This window comes from Prorops nasuta, unplaced genomic scaffold (genome assembly GCF_024137725.1).
Source record: "Prorops nasuta isolate Cenicafe-Biocafe unplaced genomic scaffold, Cenicafe_Pnas_1.2 PNAS00017, whole genome shotgun sequence".
NCBI classification, from domain to species: Eukaryota; Metazoa; Arthropoda; class Insecta; order Hymenoptera; family Bethylidae; genus Prorops; species Prorops nasuta.
This window is the reverse complement of record NW_027116814.1, coordinates 2,124,576-2,151,888: the sequence shown is the minus strand read 5'-3', so window position 1 is coordinate 2,151,888 and position 27,313 is coordinate 2,124,576. Positions and strand designations below refer to the sequence as shown.

At 34.7% G+C, this 27,313-nt stretch overlaps 1 protein-coding gene across 1 annotated transcript in view; it reads left to right on the top strand.

Annotated features, from left to right (window-relative positions):
• Positions 1-27,313, top strand: part of trol (terribly reduced optic lobes) — a 668,955-nt gene that overhangs the window by 7,265 nt on the left and 634,377 nt on the right. Inside the window, exon 2 of the mRNA XM_066737443.1 lies at positions 26,396-26,561. Coding sequence (XP_066593540.1) covers positions 26,396-26,561 — 166 coding nt within the window. The remainder of the gene's footprint in view (positions 1-26,395; positions 26,562-27,313) is intronic.

Below are 27,313 nucleotides of genomic sequence, written 5' to 3'. Positions count from 1 at the left end.
TTAATTATGATACTGTATAGTAAGTGCTTCAGTGCTACAGTGAAATAACACTCTATAGGGGTCTTCTCTATCATGGGAACATAGGTTTGTGTTATTTGACTATAGCACTGAAGCACTTACTATATACATTAGTATAATTCATAAAAGTGAAGATAATTAAGTTTGAACGGTTATTTTGGTTTAATTACTTCAATTATTCATAATTAAAATCATTTTACTCAATTAATCTCGGTTACTATGTTTAATACTTAAATTAAATGGAAAGCAGTAATTTTACTCTAGTTAAAAGTGCTATAGTCAAATAACACGAAATCCCCTATATTCCGCTTTTAGAGGGTGCTTTCCAATTAGCCTAAAAATCGACACAATCGGACACAAATGGTACTTTGCATGTCACACAAACTGTACATTTGTGTCCGGTTGTGTCGATTTTTAGGCTAATCCCGGGATTCATAAATGAAACTTAAGCTCAAGTTCAAGCTTAAGACCGGTAACATCTATAGTCTACGTAACACACCTTATAGGTTTCAAGGTGAGCTTGAACTCAAGTTCTGCTTATGAATCCTGGCCTATGTATGTTCCACCGTTAAAGGCCATATTCACCCGAAATTCATTACATCCAACCTAATGGCACGGTTTGCGGAATTGCAGTTTTCACGCGAAGTAATTGAGTATGCGGATATGTCAGAGAGAGGCTGGACCACTTATCTTCCAAATAATATTTTTCGTATGCATTTACGATAAAACGTATGTAAAGAATCTATTTGTGTCTCGAAGCAATTAGGTTCGCTATAATGGAATTTGAACAAATACATTATTTATGTGCAGTTGGCGACTAAAAAGTGGAATATTACTTTCCAACTTTACAGATCGTTTCACGGTGTTTGACAGTCAGAAAAAGACGTTTGACAGTTTTTAGTTTCTTCATAAGTTTGGAAATTAAAATTATGCGTCAACTTAGCGGCAAGTTTTTGTTTCTTGTAGAAAAATCATTTTAGAATATATGATTCGATAGAGAATCGTTCGATGGCTGTAAAAATATCAATTGCAACGTTTCACAGTAATTAGTTTCGTCGAACAATAAAATTATAGATTACTCTCGATAAAGGTTCGTTTACATGCGAAATCTTTACTTGAGTTTGTTAATTTTAAATATCAGTTATTTTCTCGAGAACAGTTCGATAGAGAATCGTTTGACGGTTGGAAAAATAGCAATTGCAACGTTTGACAGTAATTAATTCCGTCAAAAACTAAAATTATAGTTTTCTTTTAACAAAGGTTTGATCGCACGACGAAGCATCAGTGTCTGTGATTACGCCTCAGTGCTCAAAAGAAGCGCTGGTATGAAAGAAGTGTTGTGATTGATCAAATTAACTAAATTAACGAACATTTTACGTCACATATACTTTAACATAATTAACTTAAACCGACTTGGACCGCATTCCGAGTTGCGCATAAAGCGCTCAGAGTATATAGTTTACGTTAGTTTATTATAGAATTTGAGCGTTTTAAGCGCCTATATGCGTGAGTCGGAATGTGGCCCAAGTCGGTTTAATTTAATTATGCTAAAAAATATCTGACGTAAAATATCCCCCAAAAAACAGACTTCGCGTGTAAAAAAAGGCGGCAAGTACATAAACCATCTGGCATAAATGATATAGTAAAATTATCCAATTAAAAAAAGTAGTGAAATCCAAATATTAGGTAAGTATATTTTTTTACCTTAACAAAAGTTAAATTTTCGAAAAAAAAAAAGGAACAAAAAAGTTACTTGCTGGGTCCGTAATGTCCATGAACAGTGAGTAATAGAATCGTCTGTAGTTCGGCTAACTTCAATCTTTATCCTAATATGAAATTTGCTATACTACGCTATACTTGAATCACACACGATTCATTTCCCACTGTGCATGAACATTACGGACCCGGCAAGTAACTTTTTTGTTCCTTTTTTTTTTTTTTTCGAAAATTTAACTTTTGTTAAGGCAAAAAAATATACTTGCCTAATATTTGGATTTCACTACTTTTTTTAATTGGATAATTTTACTATATCATTTATGCTAGATGGTTTATGTATTTGCCGCCGTTTTTTACAGGCGAAGTCTGTTTTTTGGGGGGTACATGTTTTCACCAAGTTTTTAATCGTTATATTGTCATTAAGAATAACTATAAACTTAAAATTACAAAAAAAATATACATTTAATTTATTTTATGCTTTATAAAAAATTATGAAAACATTCAAAGGCTTTACATTCGTTCAGTAATATTTATGTTTTTTTTTTCATTTTTTTATCTGCTGAGGTAACTTTTTAAAAAGAAAGAAAATTTAATATATTTTTTACCCAATTGAAGCCAATGATGTGCAATTACAAAAGAATATCAATAATAAAGTATATTGCCATTTTTATACTTAATTTTGTAAAGAATTTTTGATTGAGTATATCACAGTTAAATATTAATTAGAGATTGGTGACTAGTATGACTATACAATTATTCATTATATAGTCCATAGCTTCACGAGTGGCGTCTGGTTTTCTATTCTAATTCAAAGATTCTGTCAGTAGCTTCTACGTGGCCATATATCATTATAATTTATAACTGTCCTTTATTCGTTCCTCGCTATTAACTTGGATATTTGATTGGATATGAAGATTTGATACATATATTTTTTTAAACTTTTATACTTGATTGAATTTTTTTAGTGTTGCAAATTTCTAGATTTTTTAATTTTTAACCTTTACACATTTTTAAAAGACATGGATTGTCATAATAAATCTGTAATTTGCTTCAGGTTTTTAAGTTAAATATAAAAAAGCAGTAATCTTTTTTGGTGAGTCTGAAAAATTTTCTTCTATTTTAGAAATAGACCTTCGAGTTAACTACGTTGTGTGTTCTTAATAAATTAAATTTTGTAATCAGGAAAAAGATTAAAAAACTCAGGTTACGCATCTCATCGGGTATGATAAGAAATCAAACGATATAATTTTTTCTGAAACCATACCATTACTATTTTTTCAAAATAATTTGCATCTTCTAAGTTTGATATGAATTGAAAACTACTTTACTGTCAAAAAGTAAGGATAACAAAGAATATATCTTCATGCTAATGAAGATAACCATGAGCACATGTAAATATATATATATATATATATACACCTACTGTTTTACATATAATAAAATAAAGAACTTAACACACTAGTCTCAATAGAAGGTTGCATGCAATCCTTTCATCAAATAAGGAATTTTTATCCCACAACAAAACATTGTTGTTATTAAAGTAATTTGGTAAAATGTCGATTTCTTATGAAGAACATTATTAATTGCACATTAATTTAAATTATTCTATTATTAAGATTTCAAATTTAAACAAATTAATAAAAAGTTTAAGAATAGAGTAGAAAGAGTGAGAATGTGGTTTTACACCTTTTGGATAAAGCAGATATGTTTTGATTATACATTGAGAAAAAAATATGAATAATAACCCGGTTTAACTTGGGACAATATTATTCAATCAGAAGAAATGATGGTATCGTTCAGAAATACTCAAAGTCGTATTATAATGCAAGTTCTCATAATTTTTCTACTTATAATAAGAACAGGAAATTCAAATAAAATAATCTCTGTAATCTTGGATCTAGAACGAGAACAAATGGTTCTAAATACCCAAAACCTATACTTAAAAGCTTCTTAAAAGACATTTTTTCCTACTCGATTTAATTTTAAAGCGTTTAAAAGAAATTACCTCGTTAAAAATGAATTCATTGATATTATTAAATGTTTATTCGAAAACCTTTTGATGGCCATTTTTAAAAATACTAACATAGATCATCAAATAAGTACAAATAATGAGTATCGAAGGATATTGTTTTCGAGTCAATAAAAAATATCGTTGTGTTAACTTTTCACTATTTATACAACAAGTGGTTGTATCATTAACATACTTGGGCCTTATTATGCTATGCAGAGCAATGCAAAAATATTAAAAAAATATTATTGAAAATATTAACGACTCTTCAAGCTCAGCGGAAACGAATGACTGTCTTTTCCTTGATCAAAGGTTTCGAGATGTTAAATCCTTATTAGAAACAAGAGGCTATAAAATTATGATGCCTCCTTCGAAAGAAACTCGTAAAAATTGAAAGAAGAGAAGAGTGTAAAAATAATCTCGATTCATGACTAAAAAATTCCTTTTGCGGCAGAGACTTTATACTGTATAGCTAAAAGGAAATATAAAATAATGAAAAAAAAAGGATTATTGACGATAAATAAATCCAAATATAGGTGTTTAATTTAGAAGTCTTGCATTTTTTCGGAATCACTTGAAAAAAGCTTCACTCATTTGTAGAATTCGTAGATAAAATTATTTCGAGAATAAGACATCAAAATGGGACTATAAATCCTTTAATTGACGAAGTAGAGCAAAATGATTGGTTTCGAAGGAAACTTTTGTTTAAAACTATTTCATTTAACTATGTATTAAACTTTTCTGAAATAACAGGAAAAGATCTGTGAATATATTATTTGTAGATTTTTGTCATTCGTCATAGGCAATTTCTTATTTAAAAGACATGGATCCAGATAAGGATCGTGTTAACAATATATATATATATATATATATATGAATATTTTAAAAGTCGAAGTAATATCAAGATACACCACCCAATAGAAATATAGATATTTTATTGAATATGTTCCAGATAGAGAATATTGAGATTTAAGGTAAAAGTCAGTATTGCTGTGAATATGTGAGAATGTTTTACAGGCTGTTAATTTTTGTTCGGATATAGTAGTTGCGATATATTACTTTCCTCGTGCTCGATATTTAACTAAAATAATGAAGTCTGCAGAAATATTAAGTAAAATATTTAATAAGGAAGATGTTTATCCAATTATCGAAGAAGATAGTGATGAAAATTAATTAAAAATGATTTATAAAATGCATTATAGTATCTTACGTAATATGAGGAACACAAATATACATGAATAATTTATAATAAAATAAGCTTTCTTATATAAAGTTTTATTAGTCATCAATATGTAGGGGAGAGTGGGGCAAAATGATCCCTCGGGTTAAAGGGATCCCTGAGGGTTTTATCGAAACTATTGATACTATTCGTTTAAAAATTAATCAATATTAAAATATAAACTTTTAAATACACAATATAATATTGTAATGTCTATTTTTAATACGTAAAAAATTGTTAGCGGCATTTATGTGTTTTTCATCATTTTTCTGTAAGATAAGCGATTTTTGAATCACATAGGAAATAAATGTTGGGATACATTTCAAATCGCTCAATTAGGTAAATCATAATAATAAGTATGAACTTTTATTTCCTCTTAAAATTAATTTAAAATCAGCTTTGGTAAAATTTTAAGATTCGATGAAAGATGGGCAACGCATTTGGGGCAAAACGATCCCATAGTGGTTTAATTGGTAAGAAGCAACCGGTGCTCAAAAAGTAGTAACGATGATGATAACGAATGTATTTTTCATACAACAAACGGTTTAAAAACGAAGCTTATGGAGAAAATTGGATCCAGTGTACTTTTTTCACGCTTTTCGCGATTTAAGCAATTATACTTGAATAACATGTTTTCTTTTCACAAAATTCAGAATGTTAGCACTAAAATATGCTTTTCTACTTTTTTATTGAAAGTATTATAGCTTTTGTCTATCGTATCTATAAATATAAATTCATTATTTTAAATTATTCGGCATGGGATCATTTTATCCCACGGGTGAGGGTAAAATGATCCTTTTGTAAGATTTACTTTAAATTGACTAGTACAAAATATCTTTAACAATTTAATTGTCGCGACCACGCAGAAATGTAAAGTAATATGTGATCTTCGTTACATAAAATTTTTGCTATGTTAAAATCAATAATGGCGTCACTAGGATGGATTTTGCCTTAGGGGGATCATTTTGCCCCACTCTCTCCTCTAATTAATTTAACTATGTTGTACGTGATTAAAAATACTAAAACAGGTTTAAATTTAATCAGTTTCATTTGTTATTTTTATTCTTTTGGTGATTATATACTTGACCAGTTTCGTTCGGAAAAGAAAATTGAAATATTTTATTTATTTTTAAAAAGCTCTTTAAGTGTATGCCAAAAATGAGAAAATTACATATAAATGCTATTGAAGAAAAATGAGATTTCTGATTTTTTTTCAATATTATATTCATAGTTATCATCAAAAGTGATATAGCGACATAAAGCTTGATAACAATATTTCTTTTCTGATGAGCAATCAAACAGTATATTAGAGATCCAAAAAAAAAGTTTCCTCTTTAAACCAAGGCTTTGCAAGTATATAGAAATACTATCAAAAAGGGATCCTAGCAGGAGCTAATATTATTGAATCTACTCCTTTTCTAAAATAATCAAATAATATTAAAGTAATTTCTCTACGAAAAAATTAGTAATCGAACAGTATATTAGAAACGCAATTTTAATTAGGGACATTTTTCACTATTTTATTCAATTACTTTTTCTCTATAGATACAATAAAATCACGAACAATCTCATTATCATAGACCATCAAAATACCAATAAATCACTCAATAATTATAATAAAAATATTTATAGCCTATACAAAAATTGGTCCTACAATCCCCCTATCAGTTCAACCGTTTAACATCCACCTAACGAGACTGAGTGTTAAAAATGAAAGAGCTCAATCCAGAGTCCGATGAGCGCCGTACCACAGCTAAATATCTATACGAGGGATCGTAATTTTAAATTTCTCAGGATCCGTTTGAATTCTCGCTGCCATTCCATTTATTTGCTCGGCTTTAATAAACTCGACAGAATTCAGGGAAAATATAATACCCAAGCCCGCGTACCCCCACCGTATCGAGCTTTCGTGGAAGAGGCGCGAACATTTCAGATCGGATCTGAAAATAATCCGAATTAGATCATCGCGCGGTTAAAGAAAAAGAGGTCGTTGGATGGTACGTGGCAATATTTTTTTCTCATATTTTCCAACGCTTTTTTAATTCAGCACAAACCAGCGATCTCACAGCAAAAACCTAACGCAGCTCGGCTCGAGCTGCACTTGGCGCCTTTAGCACACACACACATACATACATAATAACATAGTTCAGAGAAAGTTTGCTTCGTTCAACGTAGTTGACTATAGATCAAGTACTTTCAGTGATCGCATATTTCCACGAGTAACTTTTCACACATACAAGCCGCCGTATCCGTGTGAAGTGACAACGTTTGTCCCATCACACGGATACGGTGGCTTGTATGTGTAAAGAGTTACCCTGGGTGGAAATATGCGATCATTGAGTACCCTCGACCAAGCTCGCGGAGCGCGGTCTCCGTGTAGCGTGTCCCCGAGCGCCAGCCCCTTTCTTCCCAGCCGGCTCCTTAGGCCCCGGCTCCTATGGTTCCGGCTCCTTTGGCCCCGGATTCTTAGGCCCCTGCACTTTTGGCTTCGGCTCCTTATGCCCCGGCTACTTATGCCCCGGCTCCTTATACCCCCGGCTCCTTTAGTTCCGGCTCCTTAGGCCCCGGCTCCTTTGGCTTCGGCTCCTTAGGCCCCGGCTTCTTTGACTCCGGCTCCTTAGGCTTCGGCTCCTTAGGCCCCGCCTCCTTAGGCTTTGGCTCCTTTGGCTTCGGCTCCTTTGGCTCCGGCTCTTTTGGCTTCGGCTCCTTAGGCCCCGGCTCCTTAGGATTCGGCTCCTTTGGCTTCGGCTCCTTAGGCCCCGGCTCCTTTGGCTTCGGCTCCTTAGGCCCCGGCTCCTTTGGCTCCGGCTCCTTAGGATTCGGCTCCTTTGGCTTCGGCTCCTTAGGCCCCGGCTCCTTTGGCTTCGGCTCCTTAGGCCCCGGCTCCTTAGGCCCCGGCTCCTATGGTTCCGGCTCCTTTGGCCCCGGATTCTTAGGCCCCTGCACTTTTGGCTTCGGCTCCTTATGCCCCGGCTACTTATGCCCCGGCTCCTTATACCCCCGCCTCCTTTAGTTTCGGCTCCTTAGGCCCCGGCTCCTTTGGTTTCGGCTCCTTAGGCCACGGCTTCTTTGACTCCGGCTCCTTTGGCTTCGGCTCCTTAGGCCCCGGCTCCTTATACCCCCGGCTCCTTATACCCCCGCCTCCTTAGGCTTCGGCTCCTTTGGCTTTGACTCCTTAGGCCCCGGCTCCTTTGGCTCCGGCTCCTTTGGCTCCGGCTCTTTTGGCTTCGGCTCCTTAGGCCCCGGCTCCTTAGGATTCGGCTCCTTTGGCTTCGGCTCCTTTGGCTTCGGCTCCTTAGGCCCCGGCTCCTTAGGCTCCGGCCCCATCGGTCCTCCATGCGCCGACCCCGTGTGACTGCGCAGCGAAGCTTTACAGTCCACGCTACGCGCGTACCGCTGCGAGTCTCGCGACCACCTCCGCGCGCTGCCGGTTATTTCCAGCAATTTCGTCACGAAGCCACACAAAAAATTCTCTTCTTCGGGGTCTCCGCATATACGCATCTATAAATACTCGCTTACGACTGTTTCACGGCTTTATGCGCAATACCATTATAACACTCGCCTGCGTACAACGTAACGTGGTAGTAGTGTAATAACGCGCGTACTTTTTCCACCTGGCGTGGGACGCGTTCGAGCCTGCAGTGACGCGTTTAGTCGCGCTCGCGCATGCGCACACGCTTCTCATCCCTTTCTAACGGTCGCCGTGCAACGGTTTGCTTACGCGTCTTGCGTTGTTGTGTCGTAGTACGTATTCAACGAGACAAATAGGCGTTCTATGTTTTCGTCGAGCGATCAAAGGAGTAGAGGAAGAAGGATATAAAAATAGTTTTTTCTTCCTCTCTCTCTCTCTCTCTCTCTCTCTCGTTTAGTAATTTAATGCCATCGTGTGTTTATTGCCAGAGAGCACGTTTCACCATCGCGATACGAATTTCTTGCCGTAAGCAACACACGCGTAGCGTGTATATTTATCGTTTATACATACGCGTACTACTTATTGGACAATCTCGCAAAATGTTGAAGAGAATTCTCCGGTGGTATAAATAATTCGTATAATCTTGTGCGTGAGAGTACGGGGGAATCGATCGATCGGGAAACGCGGTATTTTATAATATATATTTATTCTATGCTATCTGTAGGTGACACGTGTTGGTCACTACACTTATTACTATATACAATTAACACTATATATATATAAAAGCATCAATGACGATTTATCAGCTGTCCTCCTTTTATTAAATTCTCGCCTCGCAACGTCTTATCTTAAGACGAAATTCTATATTTTATATAGTTTGCTTCCATTTGAAAATTAACGCCATCGAGTACCTACTATATATAAATATATATAAATAGTATATCGCGACGCAGGTTTACAAGAGCGAGCTCGAGTATCGAGTGGAGTCGGAGAATCTCTCATTGGAGATAAAAAAGTAAGCCTCGTCGAGTACAACGAGAGGAACGTAGGAATAAAGCGACTTGGCTTATCTCTCTCAGGGCGGCGTAACGTAAGTGTGTAACGAGTGCAGCTTCGCCAATATTTCATCGAGTCGACCACTCTTCGGCAAAGCGTTCGGAGATTAGTCCGCTAAATCGATCGATTCTCCACCCCCTCGAGCCACTCGTACGTGTGTGCTAACGACCATCCAATAATTATCGCAATTTTCTCATTTTCCAATTTCATCGTCCAAGCGTGGTTATTATTATTATGGAAAAAACTGTTTATATATATATATATATATATATAGAGAGAGAGAGAGAGAGAGAGAGAGAGAGAGAGAGAGCGAGAGAGAGAATTTTGTTGCAAAGCCATAGCGCGAATGCAATTTTTTAAGGTCGACGCAGTGACGCACAGACCGAGGCAATTTTCAAGGACACGCGCGATCGGAGAAAGTGTGGATCGACAAATTTCATAATCCGCAGCGTCGCCTCGGCACGTGCAGACGTGCATCGTCGAGTCGTGCCCATGCAAAACGATACCATTTAGGGTGAAGAGAAGAGCGCTCGGTGCCCATAGCAACTCGCAACCGACTATTTCTTCGAATCTTTGCAGAGAAAAAATCTGATTTTTATTTTTGTTTGTTGTTATTATTATTTGAGCTTTTTTGAACATTGACACTTTTGGTGAAAGTGTGGTTACAGATATAATTGTTTGTGTAAGAAAGTTTGTGGGGAATAATGTAATGGGGATTTATTATATATTATGGAGAGACGATTGTGTTTGGATGGCAAATAATTTAACCTTTTCGCGTCCTTGACCATATATTTGTGTGTTTAGTTTTTTTTTTATGATTATAGTTACTGTTTGTAACAAATAGAATAAAATTTTTATTACGGAATATACGTTAAATATATAAAGTTTTAATCATTTTTAGAAAGGTAACGAAGAAATTTTTTGTAGGTTTTACAAGAAATTACCAAACGTCCACACATATGTGGCCAAAGGCGTGAAGAAGTTAAAAGAAGAGACATTAGTCTCTTTCACGCCAAGTCTGTGTGTGACCTTACTATATTTAATTTTTAGTTTCCATGCATATGTTTTGAGAACTGTTTGTTTCATTCGATTATCGTAATACATAAATGTTTATGGATATAAAATGTATTTTCCTCAATTACATGTTGTTCTTTTGACAATATTAAGAGACAGATTAGAAAGACGATAATTACATAATAATTGTTTACCTAAAAAATTTGTCGTGAATGTGTGATAAATGCATTATTACTTTGTCAAATAAATATTTGCAACAAAATATCAATTGTTTTCTGGATAAATCACAGCTATTTTGACAACATTAAGATAGTTCTATTAAAAATTTGAATTCAAATAAGCATGCGGAATAAAAATATTTTTAAATCACAATGAAAACGTTTTGTAAGCATTCGTTAGTTTAAAATATGATTTTTAATAATAATTCAAACGAAATTCAATTAACAATAACGGTATTTTAATTATTATATTATGTGTATTTTGCTTAATTGTCTTACGTAGTTTGCAGAAATCTTAAATATAATAGCTATTTCTTAGATTGTGAAAGAGATATTTTTTGATTTGATTCGCCTATGACTATTTTTTCAACATTTTCCGAAAAAAGAATATTTATACTATCGATGTCTTGCTTCTTTATTTAATCTGCAGATTTTAAGTATTTCAAGTGTTATAAATTACCATGCAGGCGCATGGTTTCCATACATCATCTTTCACGTTCAAGTACGAAATTTCAAAAATTATTCATTTCTAAATAAGTTCGGTAATATGTAATTTAAATCACACTAATTTATTTATAAAAATATCAAAAATGATAGGTTTTAATATAATTTATATCTGCAGATTTTATCATTTTCATAGGGCTACCTTAAGAGGTAGATTAGAAAGACGATCATTACATAATAATTGTTTACCTAAAAAATTTCTTGTGAACGGGTGATAAATGCATTATTACTTTGTCACATAAATGTTTGCAACAAAAAAATCAATTGTTTTCTGGATAATTCGCAGCTCTCTCTTGAACATTAAGAGATAAACTAGGAAGAGACTCGTACAATTATTGTTTACCTAAAAAATTTGTCGTGAATGAGCCATGAATGCGTTATTACTTTGCCACATAAATATTTGCAACAAAAAATCAATTGTTTTCTGCATATTTCGCAGCGCTCTCGTCAACATTAAGAGATAAAGTAGGAAGACACTCAACAATAATTGTTTACCTAAACAATTTGTCGTGAATGAGCGATGAATGCATTAGTATTTTATCACATAAATATTTGCAACAAAATATCAATTGTTCTCTGCATGGTTAATTCACAGCTCTCTCGTCAACATTAAGAGATAAACTAGGAAGACAATAATTACATAATAATTGTTTACCTAAAAAATTTGTCGTGAATGTATGATAAATGCATTATTACTTCGTCATATAAATATTTGCAACAAAAAAAATCAATTGTTTTCTGAATAATTCGCAGCTCTCTCGTCAACATTAAGAGACCGACTAGAAAGACAATAATTACATAATAATTGTTTACCTAGAAAATCGGTCGTGAATGTACGATAAATGCATTATTACTTTGTCACATAAATATTTGCAACAAAAACCTAATTGTTCTCTGAATAATTCACAACTTTCACGTCAACATTTAACATTAAATGTACCAAGGATTTTTTATTCACGTGTGTTTACATTTATAAAGAGTCATTTGACCGCCAATTTGGTAGCCTCAGTGTTAAGATTTCGACTAGAAAGTTCATCGTAAGGAACAGTTTACGTAAAACAGTGTGCGTCGAATGGCAAATCTTACGTACGAATATTGTTAGCGTATGACATTGCGGTATGCAAGAGTCCCACACACACACACACACACACATATAGGTGCTATAAGCACGTCTGACGAAAAATGAATCGTAAGACATTTGGGTTAAGCGTTGGTTTACTTGGTAAAAAACGATTAAATAAATTGGGTTAGATTAGATTAAGCTTTGGACTCAGCTCAAGCGAGAAAAGAGAATGCGTTTTTTTAATTGAGGCTAATCGAGGAGAAGATAAAAGTTAACGATGCACGCTGCTTTGGTACGCGGTGCTCTACACCAATATATATATATATATATATATACACCTTTTTCTTACAAACTTTCAAAATTAAAGGAAATCAGAGTTCGTAGTCGAAGAACAAATTTTACGGAAGCATTTATGATACACCGAGCGTCCACGTAATCTTTATCTATGTTTCAATTAGATATAGGTATACGTTCCTCCACACACACACACACACACACACGTACACTAACATAGTCATTATCTATACTTGGCTCTTTAAAATAGTAAAAATGTTAAATTTTACACTCTTCGAAATATTACACTTAGTATTAAGGGAAGGCTTGTGGCTCAGCCAATCATAATGGACCACCAAGTTGCACCAAGTATTGACCCGAAAATCGGGAAATAATTGAAGCTTAATTGGAAACTTGAGATCTCCCAAGTTTCGCCATAATTTCGAGTGCTCGACGAATTTACTCTGTGCGATACGTTACATAATAATAATAATAATGAAACAGCGTCAGAGGATCTTGAGCATTCGTCGACTCGTTAATATACAGTAAATTATTGTTAATCTGCAATATATATATATATATATATATATATATATATAGTAGAAGAGTTTATAATTTTACATTCAAGCAGAAAGGAGTTAAGTGCAAAACGACTCGATGACCAATTGGTTTGTTGGTGCAGGCCAATTATACGAGGAGAGGTGAGAAAAAAAGAAAGGAAACCATGCTCAGGCCGAGTGCTTTATATTTTGTGAAACGGTGCTTTGCTTTCATTGAAAATAAAGCCGAGTGGCTGCGTGCAGGCCTGCTACGAGGTATCCGCAAACACTTGAAAATGGATCTCGAATGGACAGGAATATCCAAAATGACTTTCTCGTGTTCGGACAAGCTATGAAAACGCCTTTAACCCTGAAAACTTTAAATTTTCAGAAAGGGAGATGCGAATGAGTTATATATATATATATATATATAGTTTATTTGCAAAGTCAATGGAAAAGTTGAAGAATTTCTGTGAAAGGAAATTTTACCTTAAAATTTTACCACGTTGGTATTTTATAATGTATATTGAGTATATTTGTGAGAATTGTCTTTATAATAATATATTCTACTTTTATATGTACTTGTGCCGTTGAGACACTACCGTGTCTCTTGAGATATTTGTATAATAATATATATAATACTATTCCTGTATCGAGTTTGGTTCGATGGTAATAAAAGAATAATTGAAATAATTGTTATCGTTCAGTGTCATCGTTCCTACACCTTAAAATTCATAAATAACTGAACGTATTGTCAGTAATTGCTCCTCTCTTGAAATAAATTTGTTTAGGAGATACTCTATCATCGATAATAGATGTACAATTCAGATTTTGATGAAATTTATTTTGTAGGTGTTTTTTTATCACAAAATGTGCTCAATTAATATTTCTTGAAGATTAGTTGTCTGTGTAAGAAAAGTTACGAGCATTTTAAATTATATTTATTTTACACAGTAACTTAGGGGAGATGAAGCTTTATCTATAGATTTAAAAAATATATCATTAATATTATAAGAAAAGTTTAAAGACTTTTAAGGAAATGATTTAGAAAAAATATTTGATTGGTGGAAAAGCAGGATTAGTTATTTGTTAACGTAATAACGAACAAATTACTAGTTTTTTCAGGTCATTGACAAAAACATAATAGATGATACGATGATTAATATGTCAAACATATATTTTCTCCTGTTGTCAATTATTTTTATAAATATTTAATTATTGATTAATTAATTTACCACAAAATTCTATTTTCACTCAAATTGAAACACTATCTGACTAAATTTCATTATTAATTATTTAATTTACAACAAAATTCTATTTTTACTTAAATTTAAGAATTGCTTGATTAGTATCGGTATGATTTTACTAACAAAACTTTCAAATTTAACTGAAATAACACACTGAGTAAGAACGAAGCTAGAATTCAGAACTAACATAAAGCAGTGCACAGTTACAAGTACATTTTCCAATGGTCCCGAGGCAAGTATATAAACGATCGATTATGTTATAAACCAAAGTCTTAAAAACACGATTTACGAAAAATTTGATTGCTAAAAAAACAGTATTAATTATTTGTTATATTTAATAACAAACAAATTACTAGTTTTTATAAACCATTGGCAATAGCCCAAAAGAGGATACGATAATCAATCTGTTAAACAAATATTTTCTCTTGTAATCAATTATTTTTCTAACTATTTAATTATAAATCATTCGATTCACCACAAAACTCTCTCTTTTCACCCAAATTAAAAATGACCTAACCACTACGTACGACCTTACCGCAACAAAACCTCAAAATCTACCCAAAGTAAAACACTGATCAAGAACGAAGTTAGAATTCAGAAGCGACGCAAAGCAGCGCACAGTTACAAGTGCATCTCTCTATGGTCCCGAGGCGAGTCTATAAACGATCGATTGTGGGATAAAGCGTTTTGCAGTATATATTCAAGGTTCTCCGGTAATAAATATTGACATTACGCAACGGTCGCAGCAATGTACAGCTTAGGTTTCGTGCAGCTCGGAGATCGATCGTACTCGATTCGATCCGATCCACTATATTCATCCAGCGATCGTTGCATTTCGATTCGCCCACGATGTCGTTAAATACTTTCCTTTGGCACTCGCAAAAATCCCACGCGAGCCAATAATAATCGCTTACTGAGTTTTTCTACGTGTCTGCGGTATATAAATAAATAAACATATACATATATATACTAATGGAGCAAAAGGAGAATCGTCTGGTGTTCCCCAGGCAGCATCGGTGGAGCCAACAGCCCAAGGTGGGAGGTGTATACATGTATTGCGTATACATGCACGAGTGTTCTCCCTATACATATATAGGACAATGACCCAAGAATGTACGCGTTCTACGTACACGTGACATATGCGTTTACGACAGGCTAATTATAAACTCTCGCAGTTTCGTGCAGCCTGAAGGAAAGAGAGAGAGAGAGAGAGAGAGAGAGAGAGAGAGATTCCACACTGCGAGAATTGTCATCCATCAGTTACTCCTGTTGAATTTCAACTATTAAATTTCTTATCAAGTTTTCCACGCTGCTACGGTACAGAAGAAAAAATGGAGAATACGGTGTAATGCTGAGATGGAGCGAATTCAGCGAGCAGAGTTTCGCGAGCAATCGTCGAAAAGTTTCTTGGAGAAACCCTTTATGTGTTATATATATATATATATATATATATATATAGATATACAGAATGGTGTATTGTAAAATTAATGAAAATATTTTTTCGAGCCTCCGTATTATGTATGTATATATGCGAATAAAAAATATGCGTTTGGAAGAGGTGTGTTGACGAGTTTTTTTATTATTCCATTTTGTAAAAACGCGAAACAGCTCTTCGAGTATTTTCGCGCGACGAGGTACGAAGGTTTCGCGTGGCAAAAATTCGCCGAGCAATTGTCGAAAAGTTTCTTGGAGAAACCCTTTATGCGTTATATATATATAGATGTAAAATATAGAGTGGTGTATTCCCATACACCAAACTTGACTAAAAGATATCTAAAATATGTCTTTAAGTCACTAGGCGCTCTATGGATTGTAAAATGAATGAAAATATTTGTTAAAAACTCCGTATTATGTATGTATATATGCGAATAACAAATATGCGTTTGGAAGAGGTGTATTGACGAATTTTTTTATTACTCCATTTTGTAAAAACGCGAAACAGCTCTTCGAGTATTTTCGCGCGACGAGCGACGAGGTACGAAGGTTTCGCGTGGCAAAAATTCGCCGAGCAATTGTCGAAAAGTTTCTTGGAGAAACCCTTTATGCGTTATATATATATATATATATAGATATAAAATATAGAGTGGTGTATTCCCATACACCACACTTGACTAAAAGATATCTAAAATATGTCTTTAAGTCACTAGGCGCTCTATGGGTTGTAAAATGAATGAAAATATTTGTTCAAAACTCCGTATTATGTATGTATATATGCGAATAACAAATATGCGTTTGGAAGAGGTGTATTGACGAATTTTTTTATTACTCCATTTTATAAAAGCGTAAAACAGCTCGTCGAGTATTTTCGTGCGACGAGCGACGAGTTACGAAGGTGTCGCGTGGCAAAAATGTGCTTTCGCGTCTTTTTAAAGTGTTTTATATGTGTGTGTGTGTGTAGTGTGGTGGGGGTGATGGAGGAGTGGGGGAAGGGTAAAGAATTCACCTGGGAGAAAATCGCGAATAAATTTTAATTCCACGCGTTCGTTTGTAACGATGCGCCGCGTATGCTCGGCTTCTCATCATTTTCAACCCCGTTATTTCGTTCCGCACTTCAGTCTGGTCTGGTCTGGTCTGAACCTGCAGTTTCCCCTTCATCCCTTCCTCTTTACCGTTTAGTACCGTTCTACTCGTAACCGGCACGTCTGGAACACGCGTGGAATAGACGTTTTCAATACGAAGCTCTCTCTCTTTATATATCTTTTTCTCTTTCTCATGTGTGTGCACGTACACAAACTCAGGTCGTATTCGCTTCTATATCGCATCAATGAAAATCATTGAGAAATTCCTGCTCGCTCGCTCGCTCGTTTTTCAACCCACGACGTGTCTCGTGCATACACTCGCTAGTCTCGAGTGTCTCCGAGGCGGATACATTTTTGTTGTTGTGAAAATGGGTGAGAAACAGGTATAGGAAATTATATGTTTGTATATTAGGGTGGTTGGGGTAAAAATTAGTCTTTTAGTGGTATTCGATAAAGAGTACCTAATTGGTTTGGGAAAGTTTGTATGGGCTTTGACTGTTTGATGACCAAAAGGGAGGAATCTGTGGTTGGATACCTTTGTAGCACGTTTTTCCATAAGGAATTTTCGAGACTTCTGAAAATAGTTGGTTAAGCATGTTTTTTTTTTTTTTTTAAGATGTATAGCATCTTTTCTCTGGAGATTTATATATTACGTAAAAAAAGTTTGAAAATGCGCGAAAAAGAGGCACAAAAAATCATATGTACTTGTATATTAGGTTGGTCGTTAAAAATTATTTTTTTAGTGGTATTCGATAAAGCGTAATTGTTTTGGTAAAATTTGTAAGGGCTTTGACTCTGGAATTAATGACCAAATGACAGGAACCTGTGGTTCAATACGTTTGTAGTACGTTTTTCCAGGAATATTCGAGATTTGTGAAGATATAGTTAGTTAAGCATGCTTTTTTTTTAAAGATATATAAAATCTTTACTCTGGAGAATTAAATATTACGTTAAAAATGTTCTATACATTTTCTTCTTAGAATGCATATTTGTAAAGATATTCCAAGCGAAATTATTCATTTGCCATATAGGTTAAAATACATTCTTTTCCTCTCAATTTGTGACACTTTTTATTTATAAATATATCAACGTGTTACAATATCGTGAAAGACAAGAAGTTATTTCATAAAACGCGAAAAATAAAGATACATTACTATAATGTCAATTATTTTTATTCGTGACACTTTTACATTTAATTAAAATCCTATCAATAGTTTTAACGTGTTTATTAACTTTTTAGGGTGATCATAATGAATGTTAGATTCGTGCAAAAATGTACATAACACTTTATATGTAATATTTAATTTTCCACAGAAAAGTGTCTATATATATATTTTTAGAAAAATACACGTTTAATGAACCTTTTTGAGAAAACTCGAAAATTCTCAAAAAAATTGCACTTTAAAGGTTTTGAGGGACGGACGGGTTCCTGTCTTTTTACCACGAAAAGGTTCAAGCAAGTATATATATATATATATATTCTCCTCAAATACCACAGTTTTATGGGGTGCTGCCTGGAAACTTCATGTTTAACGACCACCCTAATGTATATATATATATATATATATATATATACATATAATAAATAGCTTAGACCTGAGCTAAATGTTACAAGAATAAAAATTACCATCCACTTTTAATATTGGCGAATGAACGTTGATAAAGAAATTAAAATTACAAAATATTAATGAACACTCACACATTAAAACGTTCATCTTCTATTTACAATTCCTAATGATAAAAATTTCTTTACTTTCATTTTTAATTTATTTTCCTTTCATATAACACCCAGCCCCTGTCTCCCCTATATATATATGACATACCAATAGACTGATCGAAAGGATAAAAAGTTCCATCGGTTGGAATTTTTGGTTTTTTACAAATTGTACGAAATCTAGTGGCAAGAGAAGGACTTGGACAATGGACTATCAGGGTAGTTTCACGCTAAGCTGCTCTGTGGTGGCTTCCTCGAGCTCGGAGACTTCGGGGGTCTCGAATACAAGAAGATTTGCGAGAGGCCTCGACTGGAGTGCTCTCTCATTCCCACTCCGGCACACACACATACACACTTACACAAAAGTTCCCTTTCATTCGCATCTATTTTCACACCTCCAACAACCCCTCCTCCACTTTCCACCCTATTTACAAAATGTTTTTTACTCTCTTTTTCTCAAATCCCCCAATGACCGAGTTCCCCCCCCCCCCCTCTCGATATTTCACACGTATTTCCATCGTTCAAATCTAATTCTTGAAATACAGCTAATTTCTCTCTCTCTCTCTCTCTCTCTCCCTCTGGCAATAATAAAGGAATAAACTATCATTTGGCTATACCAGGCATTACATCCACAACATATAGGTATATATCTCGAAGAAAAATTATCTGCAGGGGAAAGAGAAGGGAAAAGTTATTTTGGTTGGTAAGTGAGTTTCGTAATTTTGTCGAGTTCGTCACTCGTCGGGTATCTTCCACTCGAATTTCATCCACAGTCGTTCCAGATCTCTATACACCCCCACTCAGCTAACCACACACACACACACACACACACCAGGGACAAGAACGTTAGATATCGAAGGGAAGCAAACTTTACGAACTTATTGGCGTATCGTTGCGCAATAAGCCAAATCTGACCGATTTCTGCTATCACGAAATTTATCCAATAGATAATAGTAATCAGTTCTATATATATATATATATATATATATGTATAACATAAAACCATGGTACGCATAGGTATATATATATATATATACATAGATTCGCGATGAAGTTGAAACGAAATTCAATAAATATGTGCTACGATGCATCGATATGAAACTGAGCGAGCGGGATGGATGGATTTTTGTGAAATTTCTATTTAACGTGGGGAGGGGAGGGGGGAGAATGACGGGCTGGCAGATCGTAGCCCGAGGGGTGCAGGCAGCGGCAGCAGAGTTCAAGCAGCCCGAGACGTTTTTCTCGTGAAATCAGAGCGGCGACGTGGCTTCCGCAATTTCACTGCTCCGAGTCGCGCGAGGAAGAAGAATCGTTGCGCGCTGCTCCCTCTCCTGTGTAGACAATTAGGATCTACCGAAAGATCATCCCTGGAAAACCTCTGGGAATCGACGTGTGTGCACACACTTCTCTCCTTTCGATAATCGCATCATCCTGCCTCTTCGACGCCAAAATCCAATATATATGCTGTGTGTATGACTACAAAAAATTTCCGTACTACATATATATATATATAGAGAAGGGCTAATTGTGAATGACGTAAACCGAGGATCGAAAGAAATCGATATATAATATTCGAAACGAAGAGTACTTTTGGATAGAATAATCCATTGATTCAATGCCCTCTGTGAAAATTATATCACGCAAACATTGTATCGCTCTTCTGTTTTTCAATGCACAACTTCATGAGGCTGAAGCTAGCCGCCAGTTGGGAAGTGGAAAAAGTATTGTCGATACGGCTATGTTCGGACAATACGCACAAGTAGCAATCTAATAAATTTCTGAACGTTAGGAATTTTTTTTATAAATTCTAATTCGTGCTGTTATCTAGCGCATTAAATTTCGAATAAACTGGTGTGTATTTCATTAGAGATCTACATCGTCAAAGATATTTTCTTACCGATCGACACGAAAGACTCGAGCCGAAATCGTGACATGTCGACGAACAAGTCAATGTTTCCACCTATGGGAAAGCTTTTTCTAATTTTTCGCACATATGGTCCTTTAGTAGATAAAATTTTGAAGAAAATGGTATATATTTTATGAGGGATCTCGATTGTCAAAGATGTTTTTTTACCGGTCGAAATGTCACGATTATGGTTTAAATCTTTGCTCAATACCGATTTAAAAAATAATTTTCGCGATCGAGATCCCTCATAAAATATATACCATTTTCTTCGAAATTTAGTCTACTGAAGGATAACAGTATAAGCGAAAAATTGAAAAAAATTTTCCCATGTGTGGAAACATTGACTTGTTTGTCGACATGTCACGATTTCGGCTCGAGTCTTTCGTGTCGATCGGTAAGAAAATATCTTTGACGATGTAGATCTCTAATGAAATACACACCAGTTTATTCGAAATTTAATGCGCTAGATAACAGCACGAATTAGAATTTATAAAAAAAATTCCTAACGTTCAGAAATTTATTAGATTGCTACTTGTGCGTATTGTCCGAACATAGCCGTATCGACAATACTTTTTCCACTTCCCAACTTGCGGCTGGGAAGTGGCGGCTAGCTTCAGCCTCATACAATTTCTTGTACAAAAAAAAATTAGAATCTCCCATAAAATGATGCCTGAAATTAGACTTGCGTGCACATTACTTTCCTTTCGATAATCCAATCATCCTGCCTCTTCACTGTCAAAATTCAATACATATTCTGTACGCCACTAAAAAAGGAATTTCCTATATATATATATATATATATACATATAAAAAGAGAGAAGAGTTAATCGTGAATGACGCATACCAGAAAATGAACGAAATCGAAATATATATAAAATTGAAAATGAAGGGTAGTTCGGATAGAGCGATCCATTGGTTATCGACGTTCCCTGCAGAAGACGATATCGTGCAGAGATCGTGCCATTTTTCCGTCCCTCCCGACTTTCGACAAATATTTTAATGGCGAAAGGGTGGAGGGTGGGGGTAGAGTCCCTCAAAATAGGGTTGCTTAATTGTGAATGACGGCTCGTTGAACGGAAGGAACGTAAGCTGGGAATAGCGGTTATATTCGTTTAGAGGAGAGTGGAGGCCTCCCGCGTTAAAATGCAAAAGGAACGAGGAGAGGGAAGGGTCAGGCTCGCTCGTTGGTATTCCAGCTGTGGCCAGGCTTCTTTTTCGCGACGCGAACCTTCCAGGCATGTTCGTCGCATTAATATAGCGAGGCTTAAGAGAGGAGGAGGAGGAGGAGGGGGAGGGGGGGGGGGGGAGAATCTTCGAGAGAGGAGCAGCAAAGGAAAAGGCCCAAGCAGATTCGGCACGTTCGTGACTTTGGCCAGTAGCACGCGCCACCTCCCCGGAACAATCTATATTTTCGTTAACTCCGAGCCCTCCGGAAGTCCCTCAAATTGCCAAGATTTCCGAACGTATCACCACCCACTTCCCCCCCCCCCCCCCTCCTCCTTCTCTCATTCGATCATACGATTCCTCCAATCAACGTGAAATTTCATCTGGAGAGTTATATCGTCAAGTTTAGTATATATATATATATATGTATATGTGCTACGATGTTGCACAGGGTCGTATTTTTGTCCCGAAACGATGCAATTGTTTGTCTTTTGCACCAAATTTGGTTTTTACTCGCTTAGATATATGATACTTTGTTAAAATTTTATTCATATATTTACGTTAGTTTCAAACCCTACGGAAGTCACTCAAATTGCTAAATTTTTAAACGTATCACCTCCCCCCCCCCCCCCTTCATTCTATCATACGATTCCTCCAATCAATGTTAAATTTCATCCAGAGAGTTATCACAAAACTTAATATATATATATATATGTGTTATGCTATGACGCTGCACAACAACGAAATTTTTGCCCCAAAACAATGCAAATTCTTACCTTCCGCACCAAACTTGTTTTTTACTTAATTACATATATAATATTTTGTCAAACTATTATCTTTATCTTCGTTAACTCCGAGCTCTCCGGAAGTCCTTCAAATTACCAAAATTTTCAAACATATTACCACAACTACCCCCTCTCATTCGATCGTACTATTCCTGTGCAATCAACGTTAAATTTCGTCTTGAGAATTATCACGACGCCTAATATATATATTAGGGTGGCCATAAAAAAAGAAAATTTTTTCCGGTGCTTTTATTTTGTTAAGAATGATGAAAAAAGAGGAATAAAATTTTTTTAGATTTTTTTGAAGCCGTTAAACGGTGCCGATATCGTTTTTAAAATTAAAAATTTAGATTTATTGAAAACGATTTAACAAAATTATAAATTAATATTGTGCTGGATTAATGTTTTTCTTATTACATTTTCTTGTAATTTAACTAAAGGACTTATCAAAGCGCAATATTAATTTATAATTTCGTTAAATCGTTTTCAATAAATCTAAATTTTTAATTTTAAAATCGATATTAGCACAATTTAACGGCTTCAAAAAATTCTATAAATTCGAGGATCTCTTTTTTTCATAATTTTTAACAAATTAAAAGCTTATTGGAATTTTGGTTTACATCTAACCTCGAAAAAGTGGAAGAACATCGGATTTTTAACTTTAAAAACGATATCGGCACCATTTAACGGCTTCAAAAAAATCTAAAAAAATTCGATTTCTATTTTTTCATCATTCTTAACAAAATAAAAGCACCGGAAAAATTTTTTTTTTTTTAATGGCCACCCTAATATATATATATGTTATGCCATGACGCTGCACAGTGACCGCATTTTTGCTTTTTGTCCCAAAACAACGCAATCTCTTATCTTCTGCACCAAATTCGTTTTTTGCCTTCTCAGATATAACATTTTCTCAAACTCTTATTTATTTTCTTTTTTATCCCTGTAGGATGCGAGGCTTCTTCTTACGTAAAACTCGAATGTAATTTAAATTACTTGTATATATATACATATGCCATATCTCGTATAAAAGATACGCAAGCGACGAAAGTACTCTCGTTAAACACACACGCAGTAAATTTCTCACGCGTAATCGCCACAATATTAATTAATCTCGAAAAGAGTTTCGCGACACGTCGATAACCTTTCTCTTCCCCCTTTGGTATATGTCCTTGTAACAAATTTTCATGCAGCATTATAACATATATTGTTTCGCAGTAGCTTCGAAAATTGGGATAGTAAACACGAGTATGAATGTATGAGTTTGTAATTAATTGTATTCGTGTGGAATGTGTGCAAAAAACTGGAATGTACAGGGAAGATATATATATATATATATACATTATGTATAATCAAGGGATGTTTGGGGATGAAACGAAAATCGGAATGAATGTGAAATTAGTTCAAGTTAAGATAACCGTCCTTCCAAGTATACGTATCTATATAAATGTATCTTTAAATCCGAGCGAGCCGAAACCATTGTAGAAGCGTCGTTTGCGCTGTTATTTAGTTTAAAGGGGGAGATTCATGTAAAAATTTATTTTTGGCATTTTCTTTTATTGTAAAAGAATTTCTTTAACATCCGAAGATTGTATTCCCAAAGTTTCAAGCCCCAAAAAAATAATTGAAGAATCCTTATAAAGCTATGGAAACTATACTCTTGAAAAGAATGTAGAAGCTGAAATAGGTAAATGAGTGCGTAGTTTTGCCTTATGATATTTTTGACGTAATAAGGTTTGAACATAATTTGCTATTCGAATAATAATCGATATATATGAAGCAAGCAGATTAAGCTACAATAAGGATGAAATCCATAAAAATGTTAGTAAACAGAACTTTTAAGTTCGAAAACTTTAAACGCGTTTTTCTCAAAACGTTAAATTTTCCATGCCGTGGAATGTAACTAAAAAAATATTTGACAGCTTTATTTGAAATTTTTCACAGATATTTGTTAACTTATTGGCCTCAGTATATATCTCGAGCTTCATTAAATAATCGATTATAAATATATTTTTTTACTATTTGTTTAAAAAAAAAAGGACCGTTTAATTCAAAACATCCTCAAATTTTCATTTTTTGGTATTTTTTTGCAAATTTAAGTATACGCTATGCGGAAAAATGTACTTTAAATAAAACTTTATTTTTTTTTTATATTTTATTCAACTATACAAAGACCTGTACATTCCACGGCGTAAATCGAACAACTTAAATTTGAGCATTTGCAGCGCTGCCATTTTGTTTTTGTTAGTGAAATAATTATTTCTAGTTTTCATTTAACTTCAATATTAACATACACTTTACTGGGAGCCAATATATATTCTCGTTTACTTGTAATAAATCGTTTAAAAAACATATTTTACACGAGTTCCCCCTCCCCCCCCCCCCCTATATAAATACTAATTATTACATACAAAAATTTGAGTTCTCATTTAAAAAAACCGTATATTTATTTTCGTATGCAGGTTTACGTGAAAAGTAACAATATATATCTATATATAAATATATTATTAAATCCAATTAAAAAAACTTTGATAATATACTTGATCTAAACTGATCGAGTGACCATTCGTAGTGCGCTGAGCAAACTGCATCCACCATATAGATACACTACATATATATATATATATATATATATATATATATACAGTAGAATTAGAGGCCTATAAGAAGAAAGCAAGTTGAGGACGTTGGACGAATTTTCACGGAGCGTTTAACTTACCGGGACACGTATTTCCCATGCATTTTAAGGATTTCGGACTATAGAGACGTGTTTTGTCGAAGTATGAGCACGTACTTGCCGTGAAAGGATCATAGAGTGGACTTAGCTGGGAAATCCCGTGTAAAACTTGGCCGGAATAACAAAGTTTGCTAGTGGAGGTTTGGTCGACAGCCCCGAAGATGCTGCTTTGCGCGCGCGTCTCTCTTTATTTTTCTTCCCCCCCCCCCCCCCCCCCCGCCCACTTCTAACCTGTACACATATATATCCGATTCCCCATTACTCGCACTTTTCACCTTTTCCTTTTTCCCAAACACATAATTATTCTCGTAACATAAACTATATATATATATATAGACTCTCGACCGAAAGTTTAAAACTCGAAAATTAGCAGAGTTCGACAGAAAAACTTGGGATAAATAGTCGCAAAGGCACAAGGGTCATAAGTCTGTCGAAAAGTGGCCTGCTCGCGCACAATGTTTCGTCTGTTGTCTGGCAGGATGTGTCACCGCGCGTGGTAGCGCGAAGAGGGGGGGAGGGGGGGGGGGGCTAAGCGAGTCAAGACTCGACGGCGGCGCCCCCCACGGCCCCCACGACCCCCACGTGCCACCACTTGTTTATAAACCTCGCGCAGCAGCAGGATAGAATAGCGATGAAAATAAAACAAACGAAAAAACCTCGTGATATTCCGCGAACCCTTTCATATATACAGTATATTTTCCGCTGAACTTTGCGAGATGAAATGATTACGTTTCTGCCTCGACTATTATTCTTCGTTTCTCTCTCTTAATTTCTTTCGTTATTTTCGTAAGGAAAACAGCTGGTGCTTGAATGGTGCACTGTATATAATGTATATACGTAACGCGTTCATGAATGAATCCAAGTGGCAGAAAAAGTTGAAGCTGGAGCAGTTTTCTGACCGCCGCGTGCTTCCTCGCGATCTTAACCGAATGGCCCTGGCCGATCCTGAATTTATATCGCGTGTTTAGCTGTAAATTGCTTCTTTACGATTCGCACGTGTCGATACACTCGTATCTTCCACTTTTCCAGCACGCCCCTTTCTACACCCAGTCTCTGACACAATAATAACGTTATGCTACGATAATGCAGCTATTCTTTAGCTATTTATATGTGTATATATATACGTATTGTGGTATAATGCTTCCTATATATTTTCCAAGCTTTTTTTTACCGATAGGGCCTTAATATTGATTCAGTAATTATTCTGAATTTTGTGTCTTGTGAACGTTTATGCGATATTTCTTGCTCTCATTTTTATATAATTTTGTGATTTTTGTTTACAGAATGACGATTTGGTGTTCGATCAAGAAAGTAAATCACCTGGAAATCAAGTTCCTCTGATAGAGAAACACGACACAGATTCTTTTTTGCAAAGGATAAAAAGATGGGGTTTGGCCGATAGCTGGATTCCTAGTTTTTTAAGTTTTGACTCTAGCACAACCCCACCAGGTATGTCATATTTTTATAATTTTCTTAAAGAGTTAAACCACCCTGGAACTCGTTTGAAAATATAAATAAGGAAACTAAGTTTTTCTTTGGCGTTGTTGTTAAACATATCCATAAAAAAAAATTTATTTTGCACAATATATATTAATAATGGTTTATGAACAATTTAAACAGAAATAAATAAATAAAACACATTTAATAATGGCAAAATGTGATCCATTGAGTAATAGGGGAGATTGGGACAAAAGCTAGTTTTATAATATTTTTTCAGTTTCTCATTTTTCATATTTCAATGGAAAATAGTCTTTTGATTTCTTGTTAGTAGTTAAATTAGTTTCGTTTTTAATTGAAAATTATTTAATTCAGCTATTTATTTAATCCGTTTATAAATTTATTAGCTTTGATTCTTAGAGTCAAATGTCTCGGGTTTATTACCACGACCCCTCTTATTTGTATATTATCAGAAACTGATGCAGTGTGAAATACCTCAAGATTTACGTAATACATTTTTATATAATTTTATAATCCCATATTCTTTTTAAAATTATCAAATATGTAACATAGGATTCCTTTGATTGAAATTCCACCTTCATTTTGTATATATATATTATTAAAATTCCTAATTTTTAACAAATATCAAAGATGTTTTTCAAACAGTGTTTTTCTAAATTTCTTAATTTATTCAAGGTCCCTTTATTATACTTTAGATAATTTAAGGAAGAATATGATTTAATTTCATAAAAATCGTTCAGGTG